At 40.5% G+C, this 13084-nt stretch overlaps 1 protein-coding gene across 1 annotated transcript; it reads right to left on the bottom strand.

Moving 5' to 3' along the window:
* Positions 1–4438: 4438 nt before the first annotated feature.
* LOC105055625 (zinc finger protein ZAT5) lies at positions 4439–5805 on the bottom strand. Its single transcript, XM_010937519.4, has one exon. The coding sequence runs from the start codon at positions 5437–5439 to the stop codon at positions 4588–4590; it is 852 nt and encodes a 283-aa protein (XP_010935821.1). The 5' UTR covers positions 5440–5805; the 3' UTR covers positions 4439–4587.
* Positions 5806–13084: the final 7279 nt, after the last annotated feature.

Here is a 13084-nt window from a genome sequence, read left to right as displayed (position 1 = left end):
GCATTGAATGAGCCACCGTCTTCTCCGCTGGCGGTTGCTGCTATTGCTGTATCTGTTGCTGTTGGAGGCTGTAGACCGCCTCCGTCATACTTTTATTTGCTGCATTAGAGCAGCAATTTATGCATCCGTAGTGACTACAAGATGCGAAGAGCTGGACTTTACCAATAGAGGTGGGGGAAGAAGATCTTTCTAGTGAAAAAATTACCTTGCAGATCCTGTAAAATATTGAGCTCCAGTTTTAGCCATGATTGCTCATATTCTATCCCCTATCTGGCGCGTCAATCTGTTACGGTCAATCTCCTGTTGCGCCTATTGTCGGTGAAGAACACCTGCAAAATGAAGTCCACACTAACCGAAATTGTGTCCGACAGGGATCCTCCGATGCTTAAGTCAATAGGAAGTGGTGAACAGCAGATAAGTATTTAGAGTGACAGAGTATCAACCCAGAATTACCTTATCAAATGCTATTTATTTACCTTCTTTTATAGACAAGTAGTTGGTAACCACCTGTAACGGTTAGATACGTGGATCCCACTCATTCCGACATTGTGTAATCGTGAGATGGGTGGTTATACCCGTCACTGATCATGTTATGGCCATTATGCATTTTTTTACGCTGGCAGTTTCTGATAAACCGACTATATGTCGGTAATCAAAATCCAAATGAGCATCGATCGGTAATTCTGATATGCCGATGGTCATTGATCTGAGATCAGTCGGATTGTCATAGTTGGAGTTTGTTGATGGCTGAGGATAGCTGACTGTCAGTCGGCCAACTGATTGATAGTCGACAGATCGTGCTTATCAGATCGATCGAAAGTCGGAATTGGAGAGTCGGCTGAATTGCCCCAACAAATATTTTTTTTGAAATTAATTCGAAGGGAGTGCAAGTGTTTTCATAAGGATAAATGCATGGAGTAATCAAGAGCATACTCTAAGAAACTCATTCAGCACGTTGGAAAATCAATTTTAAAACCCACAAGTCTTATAATCTATGATTTTTTTTCTCGAGGGAATTGGATTCTAGGTGTTAATAAAAGCACCAAATACTATGGCCATCTTTAAGAAAAAGGCACTCACTATGGGCTCATGAAACATGTTCTTAACTTTGCAAGGACCTGTTTTCTTTGTATAAAAAAAGGGGAAATGCCGGGATCTGCTTGGATCTTACCTCGTTGTTGCACCAGTTGTTTTCCATTCAATCAAGCTGAAACACATGTCACAGAAAAGCCTTAGATGTGGCTTTCTCAGTGGCATACACATAATGGCATGCTAATTAGCTGAAGGAAACGTGACAAAGATAGAATGGGACCAGTTCCAAATATCGTCTAGACCCCAGAATCGCATTCTAGTTTCCAATGTGCTTTATCTGTGGACAGATGTTCCATCTCAGATTCAGACAAAAGATGCTTAGAGTCTAAATTTAGTAGAAGGTTCAGTACTAAATTTTGGTCGCCGAACTTTAGAGAAAAAATCATTGAGTTTTTGTGTGAACAAACAACACAACCGGAATCAGTCATTTTCTCCAGAATATCAATAATAACAACAACAACAATGAACTACCACAAGGTGGTTTGTGAATAAAATTGTTTTCTTATTTTTAAATTAATTTGTTGTCTATTATTCTTATATGAAATTACATCTTTTGAAGTCCAACCAAATCATTTCTAATATTTCAAACAATAAGAGAGAATCCAAACAAATGAGTTCCCACTTGAGTTCACCTTTCAGTTTCCTTGGTCACATCTTATTCAAACATGGTGGGTGATTTCTTTAGATTTCTTCTAAATCTCAATGCAGAGAATAAAACTCTTGAACAAAATGTTTGACATGTGGATTAGTAGAACTACTATACCCGCGTGCTTTTCATGAATGCTTTTATATATATGTACATATAAGCCAATAGAACTTGTCAAGTGGTCTTTCCAGACCTAATCTGGGAGCTTATCCACAACAAAGCATCCAAGTCCCCGTGAGCTTGAACCAATAAAAGCTCTGTTATCATGACGTCATCGTTGACCCTTCAACGGTCTTACCACTTAAACACTACCAGGACCGGTCAACCACCACCATTCTGGATATTTCTTGGTAATTAGGCAGCAAGTAGCCGGCCGTACTTTGGCTTCCAACTATTTAAATCTACAGACGTACCTGTGTTTGTTTCAGTATTTCACCACACACGGAAAGGCCTGCAATCAGTAGATGCTAGGTGTGTAAACTTGGTTGTTGTGCTCTTCATATATATATCAGTGCTACATGGACGGGAATTACAAGCAATTATTCTAGGGCTAACTTGTTATTTTCCGACGCTTGATGAGTACAGCTTGGCACGTAATTAAAATCATGAAAGAAAACCATATAGAATCAATATAATCCCTAGTCGATGTCTATTCTCAAGAATTAAGATAGGAGATTAGTATAAGTCCAGCCTATTCATATATTTTGGAACTCCTCAGGAAATGCTGATTCTCAAGGATATTGAATTTCTTTAAGAAGAGGTAAAACCATAACCAAGGGAGGCTTAGGTATCATTTTCCCAAGTCCCATCCATATATTCACATAACAATATTTTAATATTTATTACATCTATCAATATTAGTTATGTATTATATATATATATATATATAAAGTAATAATCTTATAATGTTAATATTAGAATGTTATCTACTATGATATTATTTAGTATTAGAATGTTCATATATAATTGTTGAATAATACTATTATATTAATATTAATATGCATTATTGATATGTTATATTGGCTATTTTCAATAATTTTCAGAAATAGATTTCTTAGGAAATGGGAAAGCAAAATCTTATTAGATTTGTTGACTAATATTTCGACCGAGAAACATGCTGCTCATATATAATCTTGGCTCAAGGGTTCCCTATTTAATCGGTCAATAAGGTGGCTACATTGATGGTAAGAAAGACATGCCATGACACATACCCTGCTTCTAATTTGAAAGAGAGCAATCGGAATGTGGCTCATATGACTTGCTTATGTGGTGCTCAACATGGATTCAATTATTTATCACCAGTTATTTTTTTTTTCAAAAAAATCAAAAATTATCCGGTGGTGCTCGTCGATTTCAAAATTTTGACTACTAAACTTTGGCTAACTTGCATATGGCACTCGCCTATTGCAAACATCCAAGGTTTGTGGTTTGCGGGCCACGCACCTTCACAAATACAATAAAGTGATAAATTCACTTCACAGAGTGGAGCGTTTTAACACACCACTCGTGAACGGCAACTCCATCACGCTACGTAACGGCGGGTGCAGATCACAAGCAGGCAGGACATATCAGAAGCCACTGTGAATATTAAAATTAAAGAAGAACAAGTAGCAGATGGTATTAAATTTATCAGTAACGGGGTGGAGGTGGATATATTAATTATTAAGGGAAGGTAACCTTCCCCATGGGACAATGTCAAACGCGGAAACACTCACCCCTCCATGTTCCTGGTCGTCTCACGCAAAGTCCACATCTGCATCTGCTTGTGCTTCACTGACCAAAACGTGCACTTAACTGACATCCAAGCCTTTGATCAAGTCATTAAAGTAGACGGAATAGAGCGACTTCGCTAACTTGCTCTCCAAGTGTCCCTCTCTCTCTCAAGGAATTTTCTTCTCAGAAACTTGTTGTATAGATTATACCTGGCATATTTGCTCATAAAACAGAAAGATTATGCTTGGCATAGGCTGACTGTTCTGGTATCCCGTGGTGTACGGCTCTCGAGCAAGTAATTAAGAACAATGGGGCACGAAAGAGTAGGCTAGCCTGCATGTCTTCGTTATGTGGATAAGATTGCAGTACTCGTTGCTGACCGATGGTGACATGCAAGAGCTAAGAAGGCCCAAGGGATTGGCAGTTTCTCAACCCTAACATGTAATGTTTCATGGCATTTATTGATCCCAGTGTGAACTGATGTGTTAGGCAAGATAAATATTGGACCCCTGTTTAAAGGAGATAAGTTTGTGGTTATATATTTACAAACGACGGAGAGATAGAAGAAAGAGTTGTAGAATTGGCTTGCAACGAAGTTTTTTTCGTACAAGTATGTGCATGTTGATTGGCAGTTACCTAGCTACTTGCGTCCTTTCCATATCATCTTTAATTTGCTCCTTTCTGGCATTTATGTGAATAGAATTGGCTTGCAAACAAAACGAAGACATGAAGAGAGGGGAACCTGATCCAAGACCTTGGTGGAGAAACAAAACCGACCCTATCAATTCTTAACCCCCGCCACCTCATTATTATTACTTTATACCTTGTCACCAATAAAACAAAGAAAACAGCAAATGATATAACTAAAAGAAGGAAGAAGGAAAAGCCTTGAACTCGCTCCCTTTTCATGAACACAAGGATGTATACCCTTTTCTTCATTCTTCTTACATAACATCATCACCACCCATCTCCATAGGCGAACAACTAGAGTAAAGAATCCAAAGAATCAATGATAAATGGTAAAAGATATAATTCACATAACCCCCCATGATTCCCAATCTTGTTTGAGTCTTTGAAAAAAAAAAATAATAATAATAACAATTTAAAATAACAACAGCTTTGATTTCATTGCCATCTTAATAATGGCAATCCACCAAGGCCGACGCCGAGAAGACGAGCGGTTGTTTGCTTTCAAATGGGAAGGCTACGGCTGACGGCGATTTCGGGAATTCTCCACGGTCGTCATCAGATGGAGCGGGGAGGTTAAGATCCAAACAGAGAACGCTCCGCTCCTTCTTCGCCTCCGAGTTCTCCGGGATGCTCAGCGGTCGGTGACGCCTCATGTGGCCTCCTAATGCTTGCCCTGAGGAGAATTCGGACCCACATATCGAGCACTCGTGGACCTTCGGCTTGCTATTGCTATTGGTGTTGCTGGCAGCCATAATCGACTTGGAGATCGAATTCATACTAATTTGGATGCTATCTTCATCGATCACCGCTTTCTTTTCTTCGGTTCCGGTCATCGGGATCCCCAGCTTGGGCTTCTTGTGGCTTGCTCGATGCCCGCCGAGCGCTTGGAATGAAGGGAAGCATTTGCTACACGTCTTGCACTCGTACACATAGAATCCAGCCTTGCCGTTGGTCGTGGTGGTGGCCTCCGCGAACCTGCGGCTGGTGAACTTCTCGGTCGCACCGTTGCTGTTGGCCGGGCCAGCGGTACCTTCTTCTGTCGGTGATCCAGGCTTTGGGGTGGTATCGAGGGCTCTACCTTGGGCAAGGAGGATGAGGCAATTAGCCATGTCCTCCTCCTCCTCAGTGGTGGTCCCGGAGAATTCATCTGAGGAGTTCGACGAGGTGGGGGCGGCGGCGGCTGCTGCTGGGACCGGCGGGAGGTGGAGCTTCTGGCGCTTGGTTCGCTTTCCTTTCACGACCGCATGGGTGCACTCAGTGTTGTTGTTGGAGATAATGGCTTCCTCGGGGATTTCCATTGCTCTCCCCTCCTCAGGAGGCTGTGGACAAGGGAAAAACAGAAGGAAAGTGGGGTGGAGAGCTTGGAAACAAGAGAGGAAGCAAGAGAGAATGGTAAGGAATGGAGGGGTTTATAGAGGTAGAGAAGGAAAGGGAGGGATGGGAATGTGGAGTTGAGAGGCGTTTATATTTATAGCGAATGAATTGGGATTTGGAGTTTTGGGAGTCAAAACTTGGAAAGCCGCCCCTTTGGCTAACCGTGAATGAGTCAGCCAGCCTTCCGTTTCCAAGCTCTACACTTACTCACAGGATGATGTTTAAATATAGGCAGCAAGAGAAACGCAAGGGGAGAGGGGAAGGAATAAGGACATAGAATTAGGACGAAATTGAAGAGGCTTGGAGTAAAGAGAGGGGAGCGGGGAGCTATAGATAGGGAAAGGAACCCTTATTTTTGAGTAGTGTACACTTGACACTACCTAAGGTTTTTGTTCACAAGGATAGGCTGGCCAATCGCAAAAGGAAATAAAAAAAGGCTCATAACTATTACAACGAAGTGGACCACGATGAAAGTATGCTGCGTCCTTCACAAGTCCTTTCTCCCAAAAGAATATAAAAAGAGAGAAAATGAGCGAGAAATAATGTGATGAGAGAGAGAGAGAGAGATTCGGTTGGCTTTGAAGCAAACCCATTCCTTTTGGGCGACGATTCTTGCTGATAGGATTGGAGTGCAAGCCTGGAACCACGGAAAATGCGCACCTCCGGCCCCTTTAGATTATCTCTCTCTCTCTCTATTAGTTTTTAGACTTTTCGTCATTTTAGATAGAGTCTTTTACATGCCATTTTTTTAATGGAGGGCTTGCCGCTTGCTTGTTCCCAACTACTAGAGAACGGGTTTCAGCTAACCCTCTCAAAACTACTGGTGCTAAAGATGGTGGGGACCGGAAGTAGTGGCGTTGGTGTAAGCAACAGCCACATATCTCGCCAACTGAAAACGGCTATTTTCTCTCTCTCGTCTCTAATCTCTGGTCTCCCTTTTTTACCGCTAGAGAAAATACAACTTAGCTTACCATCATAAATAGTATTACGAAGCAACTGACCTTTCATTTATTAGTCATCGATATATTTTTTTCTTGGTATGCGACGTAAAATAATGTGAAAAATAGATGGGTGATGTTTCTTCCTTGGATTGCATTGGATTTGGATTCGGTAGCTGGGAAATATATTAAGGTTGGACACTGGATCAAATGGCTCGTAGCGTTTGACATGATCAAATTAAATATGGTGGGGAGGATGTGAAAAATTGTAGCCAGACGAGAGTGTGGTAATTTATGGGGGACAAGTCAACGAGGGGGTGGGGGATGAGTGGATTAAGGTGGGAAGATTCTTGGCGTAACGAATTGCTGTTTGGGTTGGTTGTGTGAGGCACGAAAGGGCAGAGCCAGCCGGATCTCTCTCTAATGTCATTAGGTGGTGGTGCAAGCAAGGCATCGGTTGGTGGGAGTGGCTTCCTCTGTTCCATTCCCACTCTTCTCCACCAGTCTAATCTATATGCTTTAATTAATTGAACCACAGATACATCCTCTACCACACACTGAACCTAGCTAATAGTAGAACAGTTTGGGTGGTGTTTCATGTGCCTGCAGATAAGGTCAGCTTAATGTACTCTGCTCACTGCCAACTAGCTCCAACCTAGCTACACGAGGAGCAATTTAGGTACAGATGAAGTTTTTGGAATTTAGAAATAACTAAAGAATTAGTTGAAATATTGAGAAAAAATTTTGAGCGAATTGCAAAGATTAGAATATAAAATTATACAGGTCGCAATATTGATTTTTTTTATTCGAGTAAAATAAAGCTTGAGAAAAGTGATGACAATAATAGCAACAGTACCACCACAAGTGACAACAGATGACCACATCATTTTATAGTTAATGATTTCTTCTTAAACGAGTCTCCATTTATGAATAAGTCATCAAATATATATAGAATTAAAGTCTATCCGTTGTGTTCCATTTCCATCATAAGGAGGTTGTGTTTGAATTTCCAGAAGATAATTCCTCCAACTTGACATAGACTATTCTTTTGAATTTCCAGAAGGTATTTCTCTAACTTGACATATATAATTCTTCTATCATATTTATGCAATGTTGGCGGCGTTTTCCTTGCAATAAAACTTATGGATAATGAATAACCATTGGTCAATTTGATTGCCCGAGAATAATTCAAAGAATCAGTCTGCCAGTGGAGTAGTTTAATTTAGACCCTTCCACTGGGCAGGATAACCTTCACTTCAAAAGCTACATGAGTGGAAAGTGGGACACTCCAAGAGAGTATGCCGGAGAGAACGGCAATCCCCTGTAGAATATTTGGCACCACTCCTCACGTTAGACACACACACACACACACAGAGAGAGAGAGAGAGAGAGAGAGTTTTCAGTGGCTTGAGAGCCACTCATGCCAGCGAGTTTGTTGCAAAAAAGGGCTCCACCCAGGCAACACCTCCACACACTTCCACCCTTGGCAAAGACAGATTCGGCGATTAGTCCGCTAAGAGGAGCAAAAAAAAAAAAGGAAAGATCCACCCAAACATTAGCTGCGAAGTTAGTTAATGCCTTGGGATAAAGAAAACAAGTTCCAGCCGGACTCCCAATCATTTAGAGCATCCTTTGTTTGCATTATTATCGCCTCTAATTAAGTTAGTGGCGTGGAGTTGGGGGAGTCAATGCTCTCTTCTCTTCTTTAGCTATTTGTCTTTTTAAGAGGTTGGCTCGGTACTACGCCCCTTGATTGGAGGGTTACACCTCATTCCTTGGTCTAATGCCATGTGCTACCAATATAGTTCTCACCGGCACATAATGTCATAATACCAGCTATGGTTTTCTACCATGTCGACGCATCAACGAGGCCCACATGATCAGCTTAGTGTAACTAGTAATGTAAAGCCACCAAACACTTGTTACCTTTCTAGCTTGATCTCTGAACAACCCAATCTAAGGTTGAGCTACCTGTCGGATTAAATTTGTCAACTTTGAAAGTTGAATCATGAATCAACCTTATGAAATTCTGCACTACTGTTTAATAAACTTAGAAATGTAAAGTCTTACAAACACCTTTAAGTATGTTGAAGTGTAGAAAAGACGGTAGAGAGCTTTGCATTTGTTTGCTAAATTATCATCCTCAAAATGCATGGAAGTGTTTATCGTTTGCAAGTTTTTTTTACATCTACAAGAAGAAGCCTATATTTCCACTCTTTGACATCAATCCACCCAAAAGGTTGCTCGGATGCTGCTGGCTACCATGTTTGTATAATATCTTCTACATAGATGAGAAATATAACTTGAAGCTCCCCAAAGTGGATAAGAAGTGGAAATGTCAGATGAAAAAGAAAAAAAAAAAGTAGAAAAGATCCGATACCGTCGATCCCACGATCATAAAATTTCCAAGCACCATAGTTGACCTTTTAAATGGATAAATGTATCCTACCTTAATGGTCAGACACCTACTTTTAGGTGCAAGAGGTTCTAGGGTCATGGTGCATCCCCAAATATTGAAGTTTTAGACATAACAGATCCACTATCTAACCACTGGACTGCGTCTTCTTTTTTTTTATTTTTTTTTCTTTTTTTTTTTTTTTGAGAGAGAGAGAGAGAGGAAAGTCCTTCCCAAAAAATATTTTCCCAACAAATTAAGCACTACAGCCAAAAGAATTGTTGATAATTCTGTAATAATTGAAGTTTGTTCGGAAACCCAAGAATTTCCACAGACCAACTATATGATTCTTAAAATTATTCTCATGTCATTTTGCAAGCTGATTAATCATTTACAAACTCGACCATCTATTCATGTAATTTACTTCAATTATTCCTTGATCATACCTGTTGTAATCCCCTGAATTTAACATATTTTCGGCTTTTGTATGCATTAGACGAAAACAATTATCTTCTAGCATTTTCTTGTTGAAAACTTTTTTGTTCTTAAGACTTCATCCCTACTCTCAACCTTTACTTCTGGGTTCCTGCTATTACCAAAGCTTGAAAGACCATGTCACCATTGTGTGAAAGAGAGAGATATGTGAGAGCCACAAACTAGATAAAGTCTCTCACACGACCATTGTGTTTCTACTGGCGATGTTGGCGTTGGAATTCCGGTGTGGTTCATGCTGTTGTGCCACTGGAGGTAGTGGCAAGTGGCAGCTAACAGTCGTAGCAGTGATGCTGGAAGTTGAAACCTGATACGTATTTTTTCGTGACCTCCAAAGCCTTTAACGACAGCGACCTCATACCAACTCCACCCAACTTTTAGGTCTACTCTGCTCTCGCTCTCCACTCCCCACCTTACGCTGCTTCCGTGAGGTTTAACATCCTTTTTGGGAAAGCAGCTCTCTACTGTTTAAAGGTTACAGTCCGGTGTGCGTGGAAATCATGGCAGTGGAGTGGCCACAGGTCATTCATGGAGCTAAGCTCCATAGTTTGGCCTGTTGGGTTGTCATGTTACATCCCGGAAAGCCATCTTTACCTAATTTTCATTTCCGAGGAGAGGATGATAATATCTGGCCTTTTGTTGAAGCTGTTAGTTTAGCTTACTAGGGAAGTCGATCTCTTGGCAGTTGTACCAGAGGCTTGAGTTGATATCTTGAATTTATCAAGTGGGCCGTTCAGTGATAATGGTGGAGAATTTGGTGTGTAGCCTAACAGCCAGTGTCCAAATGGAATGGGCAAGTGAAGAATATCTGAGGAGAAGGTTTGAATGCTAGAGCAATGAAGTTATGGCACATGATATATATTTTCTTTATCTGCGCATTAATTAGGTGCCACTTTTACGTTTAATTCAATATCAACGTTGTATCGGATAAGTCAGTGGGCACGGACTGATATATATTGACATCTATCAACAACCTAATTGGCGAAATTTCGCCATTCTAATAGTCTAATCAACTACTTACTTTTGCTCTCTAGTGGACCAATTTGTGTTTATGGTAGATATAGGGGCCGGCAAAGATGACAGACATCCACCTCATTTTTCTAGAACCTTGTGGATACAGTTGATGAAGCAATTAAAATGGTTAAAATGGATCTTTATATGAGGATCGTTTCCCTGCTACAGGTTTGCCGGAAAGTATATGGAAGGATCTTATCGAAATTGATCTTTAAGTTACCATGATTACAAGAACACCTAAAAGTTCAACACTCGGGTCAAAAATTGGGTGCTCAGTTGGCTTGCTGATGAAGGTTGCACGAGAGGAGAGATGGCATCGATGTTTAAGAGACCATGAGATACTGATGGAGGACCAATGCTATTGTGTGTGGTTGAAAATTCTACCACCATTTTGCAGCTCAAAATTGCTTATGGGTTTCATCTACCACAAATGTTCTTCAGACCCCCCCCTAGTTTCTTTCAAAGAAAATTTTGCATTATTTTGAAAGATCATTCAGCTAATCTGATTGATATTTCTGGGATCAAGCTAATGGTGGTGCTCCCACATTAATACTTTTTGTTTTTTCTTTTAATGTTGGATATTTCTTCGAAGGACATATACCAGATCATGTCGGCTTTTCGAACCGAATGAGACTTTATATCAGACAAATGGAACGCTATGCCATGTTCTGGCCTTTTCCATGCACAGAGTTTAGCAACATCCTTTAAAGGTATTCACGGTTGTGTAGAGGTGGAGTGAGGACAGAAAATGAGGCGGTGTGAGGGCATCCAATAGAGTTGGACAAAGTTGCAGTTGATGGTCGCCTACACAATCACCACCATCCGTGTACCATGGAATGGTCCATGATGCATTGGGAACCATGCCATATATATAGTAAAGCTTTCCTGCAACACATAAAGCTCACTATATAATGGGGCTGTCCCAGGATGCACAGATGGCAGTGATTGCAAACCAGATCATCAAGTCTGACCCGAACATGAAAGGATCCGGAGTTCCGGACCAAAAAAAAACAGATATCGTGCTGTTCGGACAGTCATGAAGATATTTTGCATTGAATGTAAACGGGCACCAGTATCATAACTAAAAATAGTACAATAACTAAATATCACAACCTCACAACCAGTGGCATATTTCCGAGCTAGGAAATGAGTGCCGTAAAGGGCAGGTGGATCACAATTACAATTAGGTGTGGCCTAAAATCAATCAGAGCCTTTGCAAGGGATGCTATATCCAGGGTGCATCATTGATGGCTGTGATTGCAAACCGGATCATCAAGTCTACTTGGAACTTAAAAGGATCCGGACTAAAAACCAACAGCATCACATAAACAATATTCTGTAGTTTGGATTTGATATTTGAATTAAATGGAAACAGGCAATAGTATAATTACCAAATATAACAATAACTAAAATTCACAGCAAGTGACATGGGAAATTGTTAACTAGGTTATGAGTGTACTAAAAGGCAGGTAGATCACAATCACCATCAGACGTGGCCTAGAAGGCGGAAAAATGCTCGAAAAAAGTAGGAAGCTAAGCTAGGACACTCGCTGGCATGCATTCAAAACTCTTGGATGACATTTTTTATTTATAGAATTTCGTCAGTCAAGCCAATAGAAGAGAACCTCCGACTGACCAACTCTGATTCACCTAAGATTTCTGAACATGCAAAACATAGTCCAGCATATCCCTCTCTTCAAAGTGAAGGGATGCGTTGTCGCAGATATTCTGTACTCAAATCTGCAAGCATAGCAGGAGTTTATTAAGGCCTAATATTTTGGGTTAGAAATAACAGTTGGACAGATTTTTTTGAATACCCAATCCATCCCAAATCCTAATAAATTTTCACCCTCGAGTACCCATTACGATGATATATATGCTATAAATTTTTATAAAAGTATATGCATGATTGGGGGTGAGAGGATTCGAGCTATTGATTATTCGGGCTAAGCGGGCAGCTTCAGGTACCTAAATGATCCAACCCAAATAAAGATTAATTGGGTATCCGACAAGTTTATCATGTTGATAGGTTTGGGATTTTTGAATAATTTTGTAATAGGGTTTGGGAAGGATTTGGGTACAAAGATTTTAAAGGCGGGTACCCTACCCATTGTCGTCCCTATTTTGGGTTCAGCATATGCAGGTGTGACCGAAAAATACACGGTGTACAGAGTAAATCAAGAAATGCATGGCATCATAAGTATTAAACTCAGCAAATGTTTTGCCTTGATAGGAAACCTAGTTGTAAGCAACAAATGCGTGCAACCATTCTCCTTGGTTGCATGACCCGGAGGACAATGCATGACCATCTTGCAAAAAACAGCTTATAAAGAAGCATGAATCATAAACCTGGCAAATTCTGTAACTCCTGCCCGGATACGCAGCATAAAAGGCAAAAGGTTTATGATTTTGTTTTTCCTCATAATTTAGAGCCATATTCTGATCTGACCAATCAATCACTGAAAGTATGCAGACATGTAGAAGAAATAACCGCAGGGTTTTGCTCAAAAAGAAACAACTGGAGGGTTGCACAGCTAGACACATGAAAGAAGGCCTTCAACTAGATATTTTATAGCGTCAGATTAAATTGTGCATTTCATAAACAAGTGCAAAATCATATAAGTTAGAAGAAACCAATTCTTTGTTTTCCGCAGCAATTAAGGCTGCTTGCAACTTATAAGCCAGGTCTACCAGGTTGGGCTGGTTTAGGGCCGGGCCAGGCCACTTAAC

The sequence above is a fragment of the Elaeis guineensis genome, chromosome 12 (genome assembly GCF_000442705.2).
Source record: "Elaeis guineensis isolate ETL-2024a chromosome 12, EG11, whole genome shotgun sequence".
Taxonomy (NCBI): Eukaryota; Viridiplantae; Streptophyta; class Magnoliopsida; order Arecales; family Arecaceae; genus Elaeis; species Elaeis guineensis.
This window is presented reverse-complemented; position numbering and strand designations above follow the sequence as displayed.

Coding starts and splice junctions, on each gene's coding strand:
- LOC105055625 (XM_010937519.4), bottom strand. CDS start 5,439: ATGGAAATCCCCGAGGAAGCCATTATCTCCAACAACAACACTGAGTGC.